The sequence below is a fragment of the Dermacentor variabilis genome, chromosome 3 (assembly GCF_050947875.1).
Source record: "Dermacentor variabilis isolate Ectoservices chromosome 3, ASM5094787v1, whole genome shotgun sequence".
In the NCBI taxonomy this organism is placed as follows: domain Eukaryota; kingdom Metazoa; phylum Arthropoda; class Arachnida; order Ixodida; family Ixodidae; genus Dermacentor; species Dermacentor variabilis.
In genome coordinates this window covers 24273976-24293650 of record NC_134570.1, presented here as the reverse complement: position 1 = coordinate 24293650, position 19675 = coordinate 24273976, and the positions used below count along the sequence as shown (strand labels likewise).

Genomic DNA, 19675 nt, shown 5'->3' with positions numbered 1-19675 from the left:
AAATTAGCGTAACGGAAGCCTGTAGCATCCACAATAGTTACCCTGTCTTGTTTCAGGTATGCTGAAATGTGGCTACATCATCTGTCAATTCTGAATTTGAATCTCTACAGCATTTGTTTTTAATATGCAAGTTTCTATCACAGGGGGAGATTTTTCGAACATCTGTCCTGCAAAACCTTGCTCAAGCCAAACTCAATAAGCAATCTTTTCTTTGAGTCTCGGAACTGATTTACAGACACATAATGGTTTGTTGCATCGTATTCATTCTCCACTGTGAAAAATGAGGAGACTGCAGGCAGTGCTTAATCAAATAACTCATCAAAACAATGCCTTTATTTTGTGTATGAAGGATATTTTCACAGCACTCCTATAAAAACGAACCCTGAAACATCTCAAACATTTGTGTGCCTGCTGTTTCCAGCATCTAACATAGTATAGTACATATACCTAAAAGAAAGTTGTACATGCCTGAACTACAGAACAATATGAAAAAAAAAAAGGAACTGCATTTTTAGGAGCAAGACCCCTTTTGCAACTTGATTCAGCAGCCACTCACAATACACAAGTCCACTCCGCCAGCGGAGAGTACAGACAGTTTGAACCTAGTCACTCATGTTCTTAACGTTTACCTAGAATTACTACTTGCAGGTACTAGGTGCAAAATAATTGTTAAAAATTGTGGGTACCAATAACACACCTAACCGAAACACAGTAGCCAAGTTGATGGGATCTACACTGTTTCATCCCTGAAATCGATCGCCTTGAAGTGTCTCCTACATCATGGACTCTAGTGTCATAAGCCAAGATATAATGGTTGCGTGGATATCTATGGCATAAAAGAAAAGGCACAAAGCACATGGCAGAGGACACGAACCCTCTTCAATTATCTATTTTGCATTCCCTGTCCTACACATTGTCCCTCTCATGCTCCTAATAATGAGCATTTGTGCAAGTTTTTCTTTTAGAGGTAATGCGTAATGCCTTCTTGTACAAATATTTATGGCTGAAAGGACTGCCTTGGCATACTTAGATGTTTTAGAATGTGGAAGAAAACCATATCTTCTGAAAAAAGTTGCATCTTCAAGTTAAAATCAGCATAACAATAGAAAAAGATGGAATAAACTGCAATATGAATTATAGTTGCTATGTCACATTTCTTCAGCACAAAAGCTAGATGTGGTCACATTATGGTAAGCTGATATCACATCCTTGCATATCAGGCAAGGCAGTGACTGGCATACACCGGAACACCACTTCCCATGGTTAAGTGAGACAAAGCAACCTATATGTTACTGATGGACACACAAAGGCTTTCATATCAACATGGAGTTGTTGCATGTCTGTGTTGGTATAGGGACAAAATATCACAATGCAATAATTTACTGCCATGTTAAAAGCAAAATTTGACTTTGTTCTAAGGAATCCCTGATATTGTGAAAGGCCCAAGATTTTGAAACAAAATTATATCAAAGCAAATCAGGCCCATCAAGAGCTCTGCCAAACTGGGACCAAATGAAATTTTCAGTGGGGTGCTATGGTCAAATATAGGGGCTAAATATACAAAGTGTAGCTGATGACTGTCTATAATATGATATGAAGTAGCACCTGTGTACATTCTAAAGACTCAGCACATAATAAACATTAATCAGTGAAGTTTTAAATGGTTCCATTTGTTCACTTATTTGGGCTCTGTAGCAACATGTAATGACAAGAACTTCATGAACAGGATTCACATTCATAATTGTAGCTTCTAAGTAATGCAGGAGATTTTTACGAGTCACTGTACCACTTCTTCGAGGCAACATTTGAAGCTCAAACTTTAAAGGAGCACCAGGCTAACAACTAATCTACAAAACATACTTGAAAACTTTACTGTCCCCTAATAAATACAGATGGCAAGAGATGCTAATGTGTGCAACGCAGCTGGCCAACAATGCAAATCTGCTGCAGTGGCAAAGCATAATAGTGACCCATTAAACCCTATGACTGAGTGCTCCTCAGAAGGCTAAGTTTCTTGCGAGATATGTACCTCTCTCAATTGACAAAAAGTGACCATCTATGGCAAAAAAAAAAAAAAAACACAATACTTAAGGTAATAAGTACCCTATATTAGCAGCTGCTGATTAATTTTTTTCTTAGCACACATGATGCGCAACCACTTAGCACTTCACCCAATGTAAAAGCGTCACAGATGTTTGAGGAAGGGTCATGAGAAAAGGAAGGAAAAGTGACGTCTGCTTCAAAAGAATGTCAGTCATACAAGACAGTTCAGTGTGCCTGAAAGGTAACTAATGGGTTGACTGCACATTTATAAACCAGAAGTACGGTCTATCCAAAGCAATGTTATTTTTTCCTGGGCATCTACTCTTCAGCCTAAGTGAAGAAAAAAAAAAAGGAACAATAGTAAAGTCACATAAAGGATGCCCTGTACATACTTTAAGAGAAAACAAAAGCAGTGCTACAAGTGTGATACACTCATAGTAAAGAAACCACAGGCGTGCGAAGACTAGATGGTAAACCAGGCAAGCACCTGAAGAGCACCTTAAAGTCACCCGCCAGCTGTTCAAAAGGGAAGATGCAACAGTGGAGGCACACACAACACATTGCTGCAAGGCTCAGCGCTTGTTAGCCTCGAAAAGGGTTGTTTCCTCCTCTTCATCGTCTTCACGGTCCAATGGCTGCATTTCCAGCTCAGCGCTGTGGCTGGCTATGATGCCGTACCTCCGTGTTTTACTTCGTCTGTACCTTGACCTGCACAACAAAACGTGGTTGTTCAAGCAGTAAGGTACACTTGCCCGCATACAAACCATTAATGAAAACATTTTCACAAATTGAGCGACGTATTCAGAACTGCTATAATTCGGTGGACATTCGAAATTCGCATTAGCGGTAATATATACTTGCCAAATGCTATAAATCATGTGCATTGCAGACCCACCAATGGTTATGAACCTACTGTGTATTCATGTTTAACAAGCAAACTAGAGCATGACGAGCTCCAGCAACAAGTTTTGCAGGGTTTGAATGCTTCAACCACAAACTAAAATGCATCCATTTACAACTATTTCAAAATTTCACATGTAAAAGAATCCACACAGAAACTCCTCTGGTAGTTGTCTAAGTATGCGTAAGCATTGTGCTACTTGCTCATCCCCCCGCAGCCCGGTGTCATTATCAATGTTAAGCAGCGTGATCCTACCAGTATAAACCCTTATCAACCCTCATCGGTTGTTATCAACCTGATCAAGCATTTATCTATCATGTTCGATAGCAAACATAAGGCAAGTTTAATTAAGATAAGAGTTCATTACGGCACTTGAACCCACGACCACTGATGTTAATTAAGGTGAAATTAGCCACAGTTAGTTAAGATAGAGTTAAGGCACTCAAACCCTTGATTATTGGTGGGAGTCGAACCCACGACATTTGATGTTAATTAAGGTGTACTAAGGCTAATTTAGAAAATATGTTGCAGCACCACTACTACATTTGCTGAAAGGGGTATGCAATGCTTTTATTGAAATGTATGCTGTTCTGCGTGTTGTATAGGTGATTTCAATTAATGTCTGCACTGTTCGCTAACGCTTGTAGCCTCTGCCTAACGTGGGTATGAGTCATTCATTGTCTTACGTGATGGACAGATTTCTCATTGGGTAGGCACAGAAATGCTTACACATAAAAAAAAATTCAATGAAGAAAAGCAGCCAGAACTGCCGCTGTATGAAAGTGCTTTTGTTCGTGATGATAGCAAGGACATTGTACAACTATCTAGGCAAGGAAGACAAGTAAATAGTCAATAGCTATGTGTTCAAGCCCGCTGTTAGATACGGGCCCTTTTTCAAGCATCCTTCGAGTTAACCAGACCACATCGAATCGCTATCGCACCTAACTAAAATGCGCAGAAGCGCATCTACCATGTTCCTGAGGCGCAGCATGTCCAGACAAGTTGGTGACCCCCACCCACCTCGTGCGCCGCACCTGGGGCTATTGTCCCACTGCTTGACTCTTCCCGAAAGTGCAATGGGAGCCTGGCACGGTTCCTGGTAACCTGGGTCCCAAGCAAAGCTGCTTAGCAGATCGGAAAGGTCGCTTGAAAACAACCCGTCTCCCCCCACTGAGCGCTTGCAAACCGGCTACAAACAGGAGGGCACGCCGGCTGTAAGTCATCATGAAGCCCTCGGAGCCACACCATCTGCCAATTGTGACGGCAGTCGCAGACCTGGAGGCAGTACCGGTGGCAAGTCATCCCTCGGACAGCGAAGCCTATGGAGTGACCCCCTGAGCTGAATGTGACTGCACTTGCACGGGCGACTACCACTGGCCGAAAATGACATTACCCCGAGACACCGAAGGGGTTAAAATCCAGAGACAGGGAGCAGGGAGAAGCATTACTTCATTCATCTCTTTCGGCCTTCTTGCCACGGGCCACAGCGTCCAATTTGCTGCCGGCCATCGATGACTTTATGACTGTTAATGACTTCATGTTTTTACTGTAAATAATGCAAATAAACCTCCAGTTTTCCTCTCAAAATCCTCCTCAACGTGGGCAAACTCCCGCACTCAACGGCAAGATCCAATAACTGATGGACAGCGGTGGGATTGTCCTCCAGATACAATGCTAACCTTACAATGAACTGAATGAAGTACGCTTAGGCAACTGATTTATTGAATAAACTGAAATACTCCATGCCACACCCTGCTACAATGCTATTAGGCACTGCAAGTGTCTGCCAATGGGTATGCACATTTAAATAGAAACGTCGAAGGTTGCGGTGTTCTTAAGAGGAAGCTTTAGCTCAGGTGCTTTTAATTCTTAACTAAATACATAGTATATTGACGCCAAATAAGTTTGCACGTGATGACATGGGACCCTTAAGGCGAGAACGACGAAGTTCGTGGTTGCGCACGCGCTCTCCGAGGACCAGCCATCGGCAAAGGCAGACGTTTTTTCGCCAATCTGTCGGTGGTAAACTGTTTTAGTTGTAATAGCTGGGTGACATTTCTGGTGGACGTGCGGGGTACGGTCGATGTTAAGATCTCCGGAGCATAGCCCAGACCTAAGCCCGGCGAGTAGTTCAGCCGAGCTTACCCTGTGCACGTACGTGCCAGCCGACGTCTCCAGGGACTTTAGCCACAGCACGGTCTGCTACCCGAACGAACTAGAATGACGAACCAACCACCTCCTGCCACTCCTGCAGCATCGCACGTTGCCGCCAATCACATCCGGACGCCGAATCTGTTCCACGGAAGTGCTTCAGAGGACGCCGAAGACTGACTTGACCATTTTGACCGGGTTGCCAACCTCAATGACTGGAACCACGAGCGTAAGCTACGCTACGTGTACTTCGCTCTTGAGGATTTCGCGAAAACATGGTTTGAGAACCACGAGGCGACACTGACGTCATGGGAAGAATTTCGTAGGCAGTTCCTCAATGCCTCCGCCAGGGCGGACAGGAAGGAGAGGGCGGAGTTAAGCGTTGGGAGGCAAGAATTCAAGGCCCGAATGAGTGAGTGACGGCGTACGTAGAAGACATGAATCGACTTTTCAGACGTGCGGACCCCTCTATGACTGAAACAAAGAAGGTGCGCCATCTCATGCGCAGCGTCAAAGAGGAAATCTTTGCTGGCCTCATTCGAAATCCGACGATGACACTTGCAGAGTTCCATGACGAAGCCACTACTATGGAAAAGGCCCTTCAACAGGGGGCCAGGCAAAACAACCGTGACGGTATGATTTCAAGGGAGCTCTCTGCCGTTACCCTCGGTAACGATGTTGGCGCCTTGCGAGAACTCATCAGGGCTGTCGTCAAGGAGGAACTGCAGAAGATGCAGACGACCACTGCCCCTGTGGGACAACTTTCCATTGTGGAAATGGTGCGCGCCGAGGTCCGACAGGCCGCCCATATTCCTGGACTGTACAAGGCACCACAGCAGGGACCGCACGCCGAAATGAGTTACGCTGAAGCAGTACGCCGTCCGCCACCCTCAAGTGCGTGCAGCATGGTACACCCCACTCAACAAATGGACGTAAGCTTCAGGCTGCCTCGCAGCCCACCGCGCATCGCCGAATCAAGGACTAGGAAGAGCGACGTCTGGCGCACCACAGGCTGCAAGCCCCTTTATTTTCATTGTGGCGAAACCGGACACATCTACAGAATGTGTCCCTATCGTCATGTGGGACTCCGTGGATTCTCGCCGAATGCACCTCGTCCACAACCTGGCGAGCGGCCGCCGGAAATAGAGAGTTTCGTCGCGAATCGTCGCAATGTTGATCAGCGATGGCAGGAGCCCCGTTCGTCGTCTCCCGCTCGTTACAGGTCACCATCACCAAGCCAAGCCTTTACTCGCGGTGCTCTGAGACGCCACTCGCCTAGCCTGGCGGGTCGGAAAAACTCAGTTCAGCGACCTCTGGAGGTGAGGCCACTGACGACAACCGTACGCAAGATCCTCCACTACGATGACAATGACGAAAACAGAACGGCGCAGACGTACAGACGGAGTCAAACACCTTACGAGAGGTAGTAACGTCGAACATTCCCGTCACCATAGACGACGAAGAAATAACGGCAGTAATTGACACTGGAGCGGACACCTCAGTTATGAGCATGGACCTTGGCTGCAAGCTGAAGAAAGTTTCTACCGAGTGGACTGGGTCGCAGATTCGCACTGCAGGAGGCCATCTGCCAACCCCAGTAGGAAGATGCACAGCGCGAGTGAACATTCGTGGGTTTACGTAACTCGGAGATTTCGTTATCCTCCCAAGCTGTTCGAGGGACCTAATTCTGGGAATGGACTTTCTGCAGACTAATGGAGCTGTGATTAACTTACAAAAGTCGCGGGTAACGCTTTCGACGGCGCAGGCCTTAGCAGAGAGCAGCACTGACGACACGTATGTCAACGCCTTGAGGATTGTTGACGAGAACATCACGGTGTCGCCAAGGAGCAGCGTAGTGACCCTCGTCACCTGCGACGCATTCGACGGCTATGAGGGTATTGCTGAGGCAAACATCCCGCTACTGCTCGAAAGACATCTCCATCGCCCGGGGCCTTGTTCGAATACAGCATAAGTGCTCGCAAGTTTTGTTGACAAACTTCAGCCATGAGTATCAGCACGTCCCTCAAGGTACAGCTGTGGCACTCATGAACAACATTGCTGACTTCTCCGACACTGGCACGTTGCAAGTGACTTCACCGGATGCAACTCACGCCAGCCTGAATACCCGCGTCCACATTAATGCTGACTTAGCAGATGTACAGAAGGATCAGCTGCTGGGCCTACTGACAGAATTCTCCGGCTGTTTTTCCATGGAATCCAAAGTCCAGCGCACTTCCGTTACGCAACACCGGATCATTACAGAGGAGTCGGCACGGTCTGTTCGTCAGCATCCGTATCACGTGTCACCTATGGAGAGGGAGGCGATTAAGCGTCAAGTTCAAGAAATGCTAAATGATGGTGCCATCCAGCCGTCGACAAGTCCGTGGGCATCGCCTGTCGTACTAGTAAAAAAGAAAGACAACACACTCCACCTCTGCGTTGACTACAGACAGCTTAACCGAGTCACCAAACGCGACGTTTATCCCCTGCCACGGATCTATGACGCTTTGGACCGTCTGCGTCATGCTCAGTTCTTTTACTGGAAAACCGAAGTGGACGAGCGTGAGCGTGAAAAAAACGTTTTCGTGACTCCTGATGGGCTGTACAAATTTAAAGTGCTGCCTTTCGGTCTCTGTTCTGCTCCTGCTACGTTCCAACGAGTGATGGACACTGTACTCGTTGGACTAAAGTGGCAGACGTGTCTAGTGTACCTAGACGACGTTGCTGTGTTTTCCAGCACGTTCGATGAACATCTCGCCCGGCTACGAAGTGTCCTTACCGCAATACACAAGGCCAACCTCACCATCAAGCCTGAAAAATGTTACTTTGGCTTCCAGGAACTCAAGTTTCTAGGCCACGTGGTCAGCTCCCAAGGAGTACGACCAGACCCAGAAAAGCTCGCTGCCGTTGCCGAGTTTCCTCATCCTAAAGACAAAAAGGCTGTTCAGCAGTTCCTGGGCCTCTGTGCTTACTACCGTCGTTTCATTGAAGGCTTCTCAAGGATTCCTGAACCGCTCACAAGACCAGGAGCAGGCCTTCACCAAATTGCATAAACGCCCTCAATCCGCTCCAGTGCTGGCGCATTTTGATGACACCGCGGCAACTGAAATACACACCGATGCCAGCAACGTAGGACTCGGGGCCACTCTGGTTCAATGGCAAGATGACGCAGAACATGTAATTGCGTATGCGAGTCATAGTCTGACAAAAGCAGAAGCTAATTATTCAACGACTGAAAAAGAATGCTTAGTAGTCGTGTGGGCCATCAGCAAGTTCCGACCCTACTCATACGGCCGGCCACTTCGAGCGATCAGCGATCGCCACTCGCTCTGCTGGCTTGCCAATCTACGAGACCCGTCAGGTCGCCTCGCTCGTTGGAGCCTCCGCCTCCAGGAATGCGACATAACTGTTGTCTACAGATCCGGCCATAAGCATAGCGATGCTGACTGCTTGTCACATTCTCCTATTCCCTTGACATCCTCCGATTTGGAGCTAGATTTGCCGTTTCTTGGTGTCGTCGATGTGGTGCGCATGGCTGACTATCAACGTGCAGACTCTGAGCTGCTTCCAGTCATCCGATATCTTGAGGGAGCTGACGTTGTTGTCCCACGCCCACTTTCACGAGGATTGACGTCGTACTGCCTGCGAAACGATGTCCTGTACAAGAAAAATTTCGAGAACGGCCAGGAAACATTCCTTCTCGTTGTTCCGACAGCACTGCGAGAGGAAGTTTTACAGGTGTGTCACGACGATCCCTGTGCCGGCCACTTAGGCTTCGCGAGGACATTAGCGTGCATACGGCAAAAATACTATTGGCCACACCTATTTTCGCCGGTTCAGCGCTATGTGCGAATGTGCCGTGACTGTCAGAGGCGTAAAGTTCCACCCGTCAAGCTTGCCGGCCTCCTTCAGCCTTTGGAACCGCCTCCGGCGCCGTTCCAGCAAGTGGGAATGGACATTCTTGGGCCGTTCCCCATGTCATCCTTGCAAAATAAGTGGATAATCGTGGCAACTGACTATTTAAGTCGCTATGCGGAGACGAAAGCTGTGCCGCGGGGAACTGCTGCTTAAGTCGCCAGCTTCTTCGTTTACGACATCGTGCTTCGCCACGGTGCACCCGCTGTACTCATTACTGACCATGGTGCAGCGTTTACAGCGGAGTTATTGCAACAAGTCGTCACACTGACGCACACCGACCACCGAAAGACCACAGCCTATCGTCCCCAAACTAACGGCTTAACAGAGCGCCTAAACAGAACATTAGCCGACATGCTCTCCATGTACATTGATGTGGAACACAAAACATGCAATGAAATTTTGCCATACGTCACGTTTGCTTACAATACCGCTGTGCAGGAGACCAGCGAGTTTACACCATTCAAGCTTGTTTACGGACGTCACATTACAACCCCCTTAGACGCCATGCTCCTGGTAGACCACGGAACCACAAGGAATGACACCACTGAAGATTTCGTCGAGAAAGCCGAGGAAGCTCGCCAGCTTGCTCGGAATCGCATCCGCACCCAGCAGAATACCGACGCCTACCGTTACAACCGGACCCGACGGAATGTGCAGTACTTACCAGGCAACCGCGTGTGGGTGTGGACACCTATCCGACATTGTGGGCTCTCAGAGAAATTGTTGCGCTGCTATTTCGCCCCCTATGAAGTTGTACGCCGCCTCAGTGATGTGAACTACGAGCTGGTGCCTCAAAGCTCTGATCCTGGTTCGAACCGACGCCGTCCCCGTGCTGAAGTCGTCCATGTAGTATGGATGAAGCCATACTACGCACGCGAGGGATAAGCAACCCTCACAAACCGCTTCAGCATTGTGTACATTCCTGTTTTTTTTTGTCTCTTCATGTTGGGCACTCTTGCCCATAGTGCGCGCCCGCTGCCCTTGAAGCGACTGGGCTGGTCGCTTTTGAGAGGGGAGCAATGACGCAAAATAAGTTTGCACGTGATGACACGGGACCCTTAAGGCGAGAACGACGAAGTTCATGGTTGCGCATGCGCTCTCCGAGGACCAGCCATCGCTAAAGGCAGACGTTTTTTTGCCAATCTGTTGGTGGTAAACTGTTTTAGTTGTAATAGCTGGGTGGCTATATAAGAAATAGTCTTTTTTGGCAACCACTGCAGAGAATTTTATATAATTTTGTTGTAGTCAAAATCTAGTGAGTTTGGGAAGCAGATTTCTAATTTAGGCTGTCAATTTAAAAAAAGAAAATTGTTGAATATTGCAATGTTGAAAAAGAACTTTTGTATTAAGTGTCCAACTCTGGAACATGACAATAACTAATTCTATAACAATTATGTAGATAGCACCTAGGAGATAAAACAAATAAGGTTAATGTATTATACACCATTCTGAAATATTTCACTAATCTGTCAGTATGACTTTTGCAACACCTTCAAAAACATTGTAATGATTTCACGTAAGCTGTAAATTCACGTATCAAATTTGTGTGCTTTAGATGGAGTTTACGGAACTGTGATATCTGTTCTTGGTGCCAAGTTACATATTTCTTAACTTCGTGCTTCAATTTCTTTAAGCTTACCAATGTTTGGAAATGTTTATAAAGCAATTGAGGCCCTAATTCAAAGTTCAGCGTCGTAATGTCTGCTAAAACATAACTTTGTTTCAAATTCATCAAATTTTCTTCAAATCGATCCAGTTATTGTCTTATAAGAGCACTTCTGCATTTCATATGTACTTAAATAGGGAAATCGGAGTTGACGCTGTACTAAAGCTCCCTCTTAAGGGGTTTTGCAATACCTTCTATGAATAAGTATTTTTAATATTCTTGCAATGGAGTGTGTAGGTAATTAAAGGGCATCTCCTCTTGAATATTTTTCAACAAGAATATATGAATGCACACTGTACTAACAGTTATTGTCAATGTATTGCCACCACAGGCATGTTGTAAGAGTATTCCCTTTCTTTTTAATTGTTCCTACTGCTCTTGAAGTTGTGCATTGTGTCCATGCAAAAAAATGCCAACCATACTGCCATGTCTATCATCCCACTAAGGTTCAGAATTGGCACGATCTCAAGATTGCGCATACAACCTTCCATTTACCCCCCCCCCCCCCCCCATCTTAGAGGCCATTGTAGAGTGATGTTCACCATCACCAGATGGCGCCGCCGCTCCATCAGTAATAATTTAACCTTTAAATTTGGGAGAGATACTAATGTAAAACACAAACCAATATCATCAGAATTTATCAAAATAAGTAAAACGCAAATAACAGAGATCTCAAAAAACATAGGAAAAAAAATTGAGGCATTTCATACAACAGTCTGACATTATGCAGCAGGAGATAAGACAGACACGGCAAAACCATTGTTGGATTGTAAAGAGGAAACCAAGTGGTGAAACAAAAGAAATAAAGCAAGCTATAGATAGAAGAGCATAAGCGGGCATCTTGGGATTATCGAGATTACATAGATAAGAGGTGCTCCTTAGATGGAACAAATACTGAGAAAGGAAAAGGGTGGCAAGTGAGCTCAGGCATGACAAAATTAAATGCACAAGTGATCGCTGGGTGCATAAAATTCGCAAAAGGTACAAGGGCACACCAAAATGATCCTGGAACCATGTAAAAGCATTCGGAGCTCCAACTAAACATTCGTGAATGGCTATAAGAGATGAAGACGGTAATATCTTTGAAGGAGACGCGTTGTGATACATCACAGATGTTATTAGGGATACATTCGGCACGAAAAAAAGCCTAAATCTGATTTAAACAGATCCAGCAACAACAATGAAGCCCGAGAGATCAAAATTTTGCACAGAAAGCTTTTACTGGAAAAAAAGCAGAAGCAATTGATCTAAATAACATGGCAACAGGACCCAATGGAATTCCAATAACTTTAATCAAGAACCTCGGTCCAAAGAGCAAGGCATTGTTGGCAAATGTTGTAGAGCAAGTGATTAAAATGAAGGAAATTCCAGCTGGGTGACATGAAAGCAACATGAACATCACCTACAAAGGGAAGGGCGATAAGCATAAGATAAGCTCGTGCAGGCCAGTTACAGTAATGTCGGCGATATACAGAATGGCTATGCAAGCCACAAAATTGAACAGTCGATGTAGGTGGAGAAATATGCTGTACAGGGGGAACAAAAGAATGGTTTCAGACTGGGCAGATGCTTAGAGGATATGTTTGTACTAACTAAGTCCATAGAGATTTCAGGAGCTCAAAATAGACCTTTAGGCATAGCATTTTTAGATATTAAGAGAGCTTACAACAACATAGACAGGGAATTGTTATGGGATGTTCTCAAGAACGAAGGCATAGATGACAATTTTATGGAGCTGCTGAGGGAGATATATAGAGACAACTGAATACGAATTGTATGGGAAGGTCGAAAATGCAATGAAGTGATGGAAATTTACTAAGGGCTGAAGCAAGGATGTCCTCTGTCACCACTGTTGTTCACGCTGTTGTTAAGGGCATAGAAGGACGACTGGAAAACAGTGAATTAGGGTTTTATTTATCCTACATGCGTAATGGACAAATGGTGTGGCAGAAAGTCCCCGGACGGATGTATCCAGACAACCTAGTGCTACAATGCAAGCTATTTACATACACTTGCAAATATATGCGCCAATGCAGCGACAAATCTAGGCCTTAAGCTTAGCAGAGAAATTGGGAATTATGATCTTAAATGAAGAGACGAGTAATTACACGATGTCAATTGAACAGAAAGTCATACCTATAGTCAAATCATAAGAAGCCAACAAACACTGACACCAAGGACAACATAGGGGAAATTACTTGTGCTTAATAAATGAAATAAACGATAAATTAATGGAAATGAAAGTGGGTGAAAAAACAACTTGCAGCAGCAGGGGAACGATCCCACAACCTTTGCATTTCACATGCGATGCTCTACCAATTGAGCTACCGCGGCACTATTTCCCCATCTACTTTCTTGGGTATTTATGTTTTCTAGTAGAACCCTGGGAGTGTTAGCCAGCGCCGCCACTCAGACAACAGGACCTGGTCTGTGAGTGGCAGATGCTTTTTACCAGCACAAGTGAAGCCGCAGTTTGCCTGTACTTCTACTCTGAAAGAGGGCCACGACAGCTGAAATCCACTCACAGCTCACTTGCTTTTCACCACTTATTATAAATTCTAGACTAACCGAAAAATAAAAGCTCACAGTTTCTGGCTAAACTATTACCTTTGGCTGTGTATTGATATCATGATGTGCCTTAAAATTCGACAAGAGAGTTTAGGCTTTCTTCTCAAACCAATAATGGAAGAAAGACATAGAAAAATATCTGTGTGGCAAAATTAACCATCTTAGATAGCATCGGGAGGAAACAGAGCACTTCATATGTGCTCTGCTATTCGCTAACGTTGCCCCATGTCTGTGGTAAGATGGCTGCGATCTGGCTTCACTTTCAAGACATTGTCTCCACTCCAGAAAACAAAAAAAAAAAAAAAAAATTTGAAACCTTCTTAGGTAAAACCACAAATGAAGCAGTGCAGGGCAACATGGGTTGGGGCTCTTTTGAAGTCAGAGAGCGCAGAGCAAACTTAGTTTTGAATAAAGACTCAGGAGCATGGATCAAAATAAATGGGTGACTAAAGTGCACAAGTATCTGTACCTGAAAAGTGCGGACACAGAATGGGGGAAGAGGTCAAGAAAGTTGGCAACCAAGTACAGGGTAATTGAAAGTATAAATAGACAACCAGGAGTCATCAAAAAGAAAGTGAGAAAAACAGAGACAGTGAACTGGATGCAAAGAAAAAAGGACCATGACGATTTACAATAATTTTTTCTTTCTAATTTACAAGAAATTAGAAGGAAAAGATCTATACAATAGCACAAACGGCAGTGCCTTTCCATTTCAGGCTCTAGCTGATCGCCTAAGGATAAAAACATAGTGGAGCAAATATTTGCAAATAGATGCATGAGTACGCCGCAGCAAAAATCCAGAGACCGCTCAGCACATCTTCATGGATTTTGAAGGATTTCACCCAGTGAGACCCGTAGGTAACGTACACCTTCCAGAAGTGCTTGGATTTAAAGTGGATGGAAGCATCAACCAGTCAGATAAGCAAGAGACGTTTAGAGTATTAATGAAAAAAGAAACAGGAAAGAGATTGATACGGCTGGATTCATTGCAAGCACAGGTAATGGTGCCAGGTAGATGGAGAAGTTTTGAGTAAGATAAAAATTAAGGAGATGTATAAAAAAATGCTGGAATGAAAAGCATGTGTAACATACCCAATGAACTCAAACAGGCTAGGTGACTATTTGTCACTGCTGCATTTCACAGGGGAGTCAATAAATCATCATCATCATCATGGGAAAGAAATCTATGAGCAACTACCTAAGAGGTAATAATGAAATCAGGAAAGAAGCAACGTATGATAACTCAAGGGGAAGCTCTTTACTTTTTGAAGCAAGATCAGGATGCCTTAGAATGCGTAGTTATAAAGTGAGGTACACCAAGGAAGAACCTCGTGCTTGCTGCGCTAAAGCTAGGGAAATGATAGAACATGTTTTATTAGTATGTGACAATATCTAACCAGCTGTTAGTTTAAGCTCCGCTGGCCTCCTTGAAGCCCTTGGGTTCAGGGATAGCAGGGGGAAAGTAAACATGTCTGCAAGAGAGATTAGTACAAGGCAATTGGAGGTTTGGCGGCAGAAGTGTAGGGAGACAATAGACGCTCCAAAGCAAAGTTCGCAAAAGTGGTTTAGAAAGTTTGATGCTGGAAATTCCTTGTGTGTTATTATAAAATAAAAAGGATAGGTAGGACATTAGGCAAATTAAGAACAAGAGCATGGTGGCGCAAGCCACCACCCTCTTTCAATGTGGATGCTCATAGCATCCATCCATCCATGACAGCAATACAAGGCAGATATAGGACATGAGCACAAACCGATAGAATAAAGAGCATGTAAAGTATACCTGATTAACTCAAACAGGCTAGATCACTACCTGTCACTGCCCTGTTTAAAAGGGGATGCCAATAAATCATCATCATCATCTCATTTTAATGCTTATGCCAAAGGCGCTGCTTAAACAAGATGTTTAAAAAATTCCATCCAGTATCCTCTATGTGCACAATTGCGGAAAATTAAGGGAGGGAAAGTGGCTAGGATTTTGAGGAGCTGAAGAGAAGAGCAGGCAGCCTTTTGAGTGAAGCTGCACCTACAAGAATACATCTCTCTAGGCACAGGCCATTTAGGAGAAATAGTGAGGCTAGTACTACTTTCGAGACAGCCATCCATAAAACGGATAGTGAAAATTTTAAAACTGAGTTTCAAAGGCAACACGGGCAGTATAAACACACCACAGTGAAGGACTCTGGATTAATTTCAGGCACCTGGGGTTCTTTCTTTAAAAGAAACATTGAAGAGCAACACTAAGTTAGCCTGCTCGTGAAGTATATTATTCAATGCTCAGTATACATTTATTTGGTTCACTTATAGTTATTCAACATTAGCTATCAGCACAAAAAAATTATGGACAGTTTTCCCTTTTTAATATCACCAAAGGAAAAAGTTTGCTAGGCTGAAAAAAACTCACTAGGTTAAGCCTCTGGCTGCATTAGAATACAGTGTAATCACTGATTATAAAAAAACTAGCCCTAAGCAGATGCTGTCCAAATCTGATGATGTCAAGCCCATCTACATATTTTCTTCCAAGGCACCTCTCAGCACAAGACTGATATTTCTGGTGTTTCAAGAGTGTAATTTAGCACTCCATCTTAGCATCCATCTTAACTGTCCTTTTTAAAACTCACACTTAATATCACTGTACCTTTGACATTTCACAGTATTTGGCTCACAAGCACCTTCCATTCCACCCACATCGAGGCATGGTCTCTGCAGCTGGAAATATACGCCCTGTCCTCTTGATAACACTATAGCCAATGAGCTACTACCAAAGCAGGCGATTGAACTTTGCAGTTTTACCCCACAGTGCATTTGGGAGTCTTTCTTTCAGGAAAAGAATAAGGGCATGCAAATAAATATTTTTGATAACAAATTGAATATTACATAAGTACTTTTTCTATAATGAAAGATCTTTAACACACCCCAGTAGTTGAAACATTAGGAAATATTAGCACCAAGCCAGAGGACATCTCTAACCCTTAGAAATACCGGCGAGTTTCCAGTGAAACTGGGATTCAAACCCATTAACATATGACATGTATGCTTTACCACTAGGTGTGCTTTAGGAAAGCTTGACCACTCAGCCTGCACTACAATCCAGATTTGGCCCTCAAAGACATGTTTATTTTTTAATCTCAAGAAACACCTGATGGAAACAAGGGACAAACACTTGAACACACTGCCAACTGCCATGCAACAGCAGCTTGAAGATGAAAGATCTTGTTTTGTTCTGCAAGGTGTCGGAAGCTTTCCAGGCAAATGGGAGAGGTGCGTTAAGGTAAGAGGAGTTTGTCAACATCATCATCATAGGCTGATGATGATGATGTTCTTCAAAAATAAACTTTGTTTTTCAAACTCCGACATAGCTTTCTTTATAAAGAAGTTCCACAGTATTCTGATAGCCCTTTACTTTGTGCAAGAGGTTTGTGAAATCTTTCTGCTGATTTCCTATTCAAACAACCCATTAGTGCCCTGTGAGCTGTATTCTTCTGGCCGTTTGTGTGTGCAGAGTGACCGCGGCAGGCTCAATGCTGCGGAACTGGGACAGCTCCTCTTGTCGTGTCGGCATCTAAGAGAACTATATCTTGCAGCATAGAGGGTCAAAAAGTAGGCGCATCACACTTAATTTGGAATGAAGCACTCCTGCATTTTAGACGGCACCGACCATAGATATGCAGTTAAGGCAGATAGCTGGGCTAGTTGGTGGTCATTTGTATAAGGGGTCATCGCACTAGTGGATAAAAAAAGGACATGGACAGGAACATGAAAAAAGACACACCGAACGCTAGACATCAACCGGCTTTATTCTCAGGAGGACACAAATATATATACAAAAGGACACGTGCTACATGATCAATCCCTAAAGCGCATGCGCAATGGCACCTTATCGTGCAAGAATTTTATTTCTTTTGCCGTCAAAGATATGTTAGGTTTGCTGACGCAAGCCTATTTTTGCCGATGAATAAGGAAGGCCTCGAGTATTTCATGCTCTCTCTGATCTGTGCTAGAAGTAATCACTTGAGTCTTATCAAAGAGCCAACCAAATTGAAGACAACCAAATTTTAAAAATTTTTAGCTACGTTGATGACTTTCTGGTTGTCGCGCACATCGGTAAAGGTGTTGGGAACGAGGCGGTAGTCCAAAGGACGTTAGCTGTTTTTAAGTCATGCGTTCAACGTCTGACCTTCACCCATGAGCTTAACAACGAGGGTAGCCTACAGTTCTTGGATGTTCGATTTTTCTTCAGTGACTCGCGCGTTTGTTACATGTACCAACCAAGGTCGAAAAAAAGTATACTTAATTTTGATTCGGCTCACTCCAAATTAGTAAAGAGAGGGATCGCCAAGACATGCTTACGTGCTGCCCCGGACAAGACTTGCTCACACAAGGTTCATGAAAGTGTACATTTACAGGCAGTTCACCTGACAAAAGCAGGGTTCCTTAGGGAACTTGTGGCGTCCATGGATTAAGGCCTGACAAAAGTGATTAAAGCTGGTGATCGAGCGTTGACGATTGAGCGACAAGCACATGGGCGGGCTAGATGCGTGGCACTGCCCTATATTCACCAGCTGACACACCGCCTTAAAAAGGTGGCAGAGAAAGGCAATGTCCGAGCTGTGCTCACGGCACCAGATAAATTTGGGAAACTTTGCAAATTTGTCAGTGTTGCCACTTGAAGAAAACCACTCTGCCTAATTTAACATGAACTGCCTTATGTGGAGTACAGGACAAATGTGGTGTACAGAATTCCGCTGTCATGCGGAAGTTGCTACATCGGCCAAACTGGCCAGTGTATCAACGTTTGACTAATGGAGCACAAGCTGCTTGTCGAGGCACCATGGGGATCTGGGCACTTGGCGGCACATTGCAAGCGCTGCGAGAAGGAATGCATGCCGCTCTTTGATAAGACTCAAGTGATTACTTCTAGCACAGATCAGAGAGAGCGTGAAATACTCAAGGCCTTCCTTATTCATCGGCAAAAACAAGCTTGCATCAGCAAACCTACCGTATCTTTGAAGGCAAAAGAAATAAAAATTCTTGCACAATAAGGTGCCATTGCGCATGCGCTTCAGGGATTGATCATGTAGCACGTGTCTTGCATATATATTTATGTCCTCCTAAGAATAAAGCCAGTCGATGTCTAGCGTTCGGTGAATCTTTTTTCATGTTCCTGTCCGTGTCCTTTTTTACGCGCTAGTGCGATGTCCCCTTATACCCATAGATATGCAGCCCTGGTACAATACATGCATGCTGTGTGAGAGGGAAAATTAAGCTTGCGAGAAACTATTCAAACTATTAAGATCAAAATTACCATGCATGTGTACGTGTCCCTGCAATGCACTGCATGTCTCAATTCAAGGCTGCATAGCCACGCCAAACTAAACAAATTTATCAATGTTGCCGTTTTGTTAGCTATGTTGTTTTACAAAAACTTTAGAATGAACATGAATAAGCGATAGTAAAAGAAAAGTGAGAAGGCGAGTCACCCTAAAAAATCTGGAGGCCGAAGTAGAGTAGAGGTCAGATTGTCAAACGCTGATGGGCGTGCTTCACGGCAGCCACAGACGCTGCCAAAACGGCGCACGCCGAACCGACTTACTTATTTGCATTTTTATCCGACAGCACATATAACGTCAAAGCACTACAGGCCTAAATACGACCTATCGAAAAGTTTTTCGGAAACTGTCACCTGCCGCTTTCTCTAAACTTAGCGCGTACTGTCGCAAGGCAGAAACTTCCGAAACTCGGGCAAGCGCTCAGCATTCTGCAAGTTTTATCATCTATTTACTGCCTTACTTCCAGATTGCGGGAATCCTCAGTTTTCTTACGTATCATACGTGTGACGTCACACTTGTGACACCATTCGTAAGCACCAAACGAGCCATGAATCACGTACCTCACAATTCGAACGACGAAATACACAAGGATGATCATCATCACGCCAACGATCACGTAGAAAGCGCGCAGAACAACTCCGTTCGCTTGCTCCATGCCTGCGATGTTGAACAACATGGTCGTGTTGCTTCTACGGGTCGTGCTATTCCCAGCTGACGTTGCAGTGGTGATGGCATGCTGCTGCGATGTCACAGTAGTGGGCGATACATCGGTAGACATCTCTACTGTTTCAGCTGAGGCGCTTAGCCAGCAGGCGGCCGCAAACACTGCCCTGAACATATTTCCCAGCTTCCCGAGCTGCTATGCCAGTCAAGCGTCACGCCACCGTCGCGCAGATCGTCCAGCGAAACAAAATGTTGAAGCAGCAAACGCCGTTCATGCCGCGACGAACCAGCATCCTGCAAACTTCGCCTGCTGCTGCATTGCTGCTATTTTGACGGTAACCGGTAAACGCTCCGTCACAACATTACTGATCATCATCATTTAAAAAATGTCGGCTATGTTGAGCAAGTTGTTTATCAAACTAATATTTTTAACTAACA

The 19675-nt window shown here is 44.6% G+C and overlaps 1 protein-coding gene across 1 annotated transcript; it reads right to left on the bottom strand.

Moving 5' to 3' along the window:
• Window positions 1–302: 302 nt before the first annotated feature.
• Window positions 303–19574, bottom strand: LOC142575306 (uncharacterized). Its single transcript, XM_075684556.1, has 2 exons — window positions 19135–19574; window positions 303–2751 (listed from the first exon to the last, which is right to left on the bottom strand). The coding sequence occupies exons 1-2, from the start codon at window positions 19410–19412 to the stop codon at window positions 2616–2618; spliced, it is 414 nt and encodes a 137-aa protein (XP_075540671.1). The 5' UTR covers window positions 19413–19574; the 3' UTR covers window positions 303–2615.
• Between the last annotated feature and the right edge of the window lie 101 nt (window positions 19575–19675).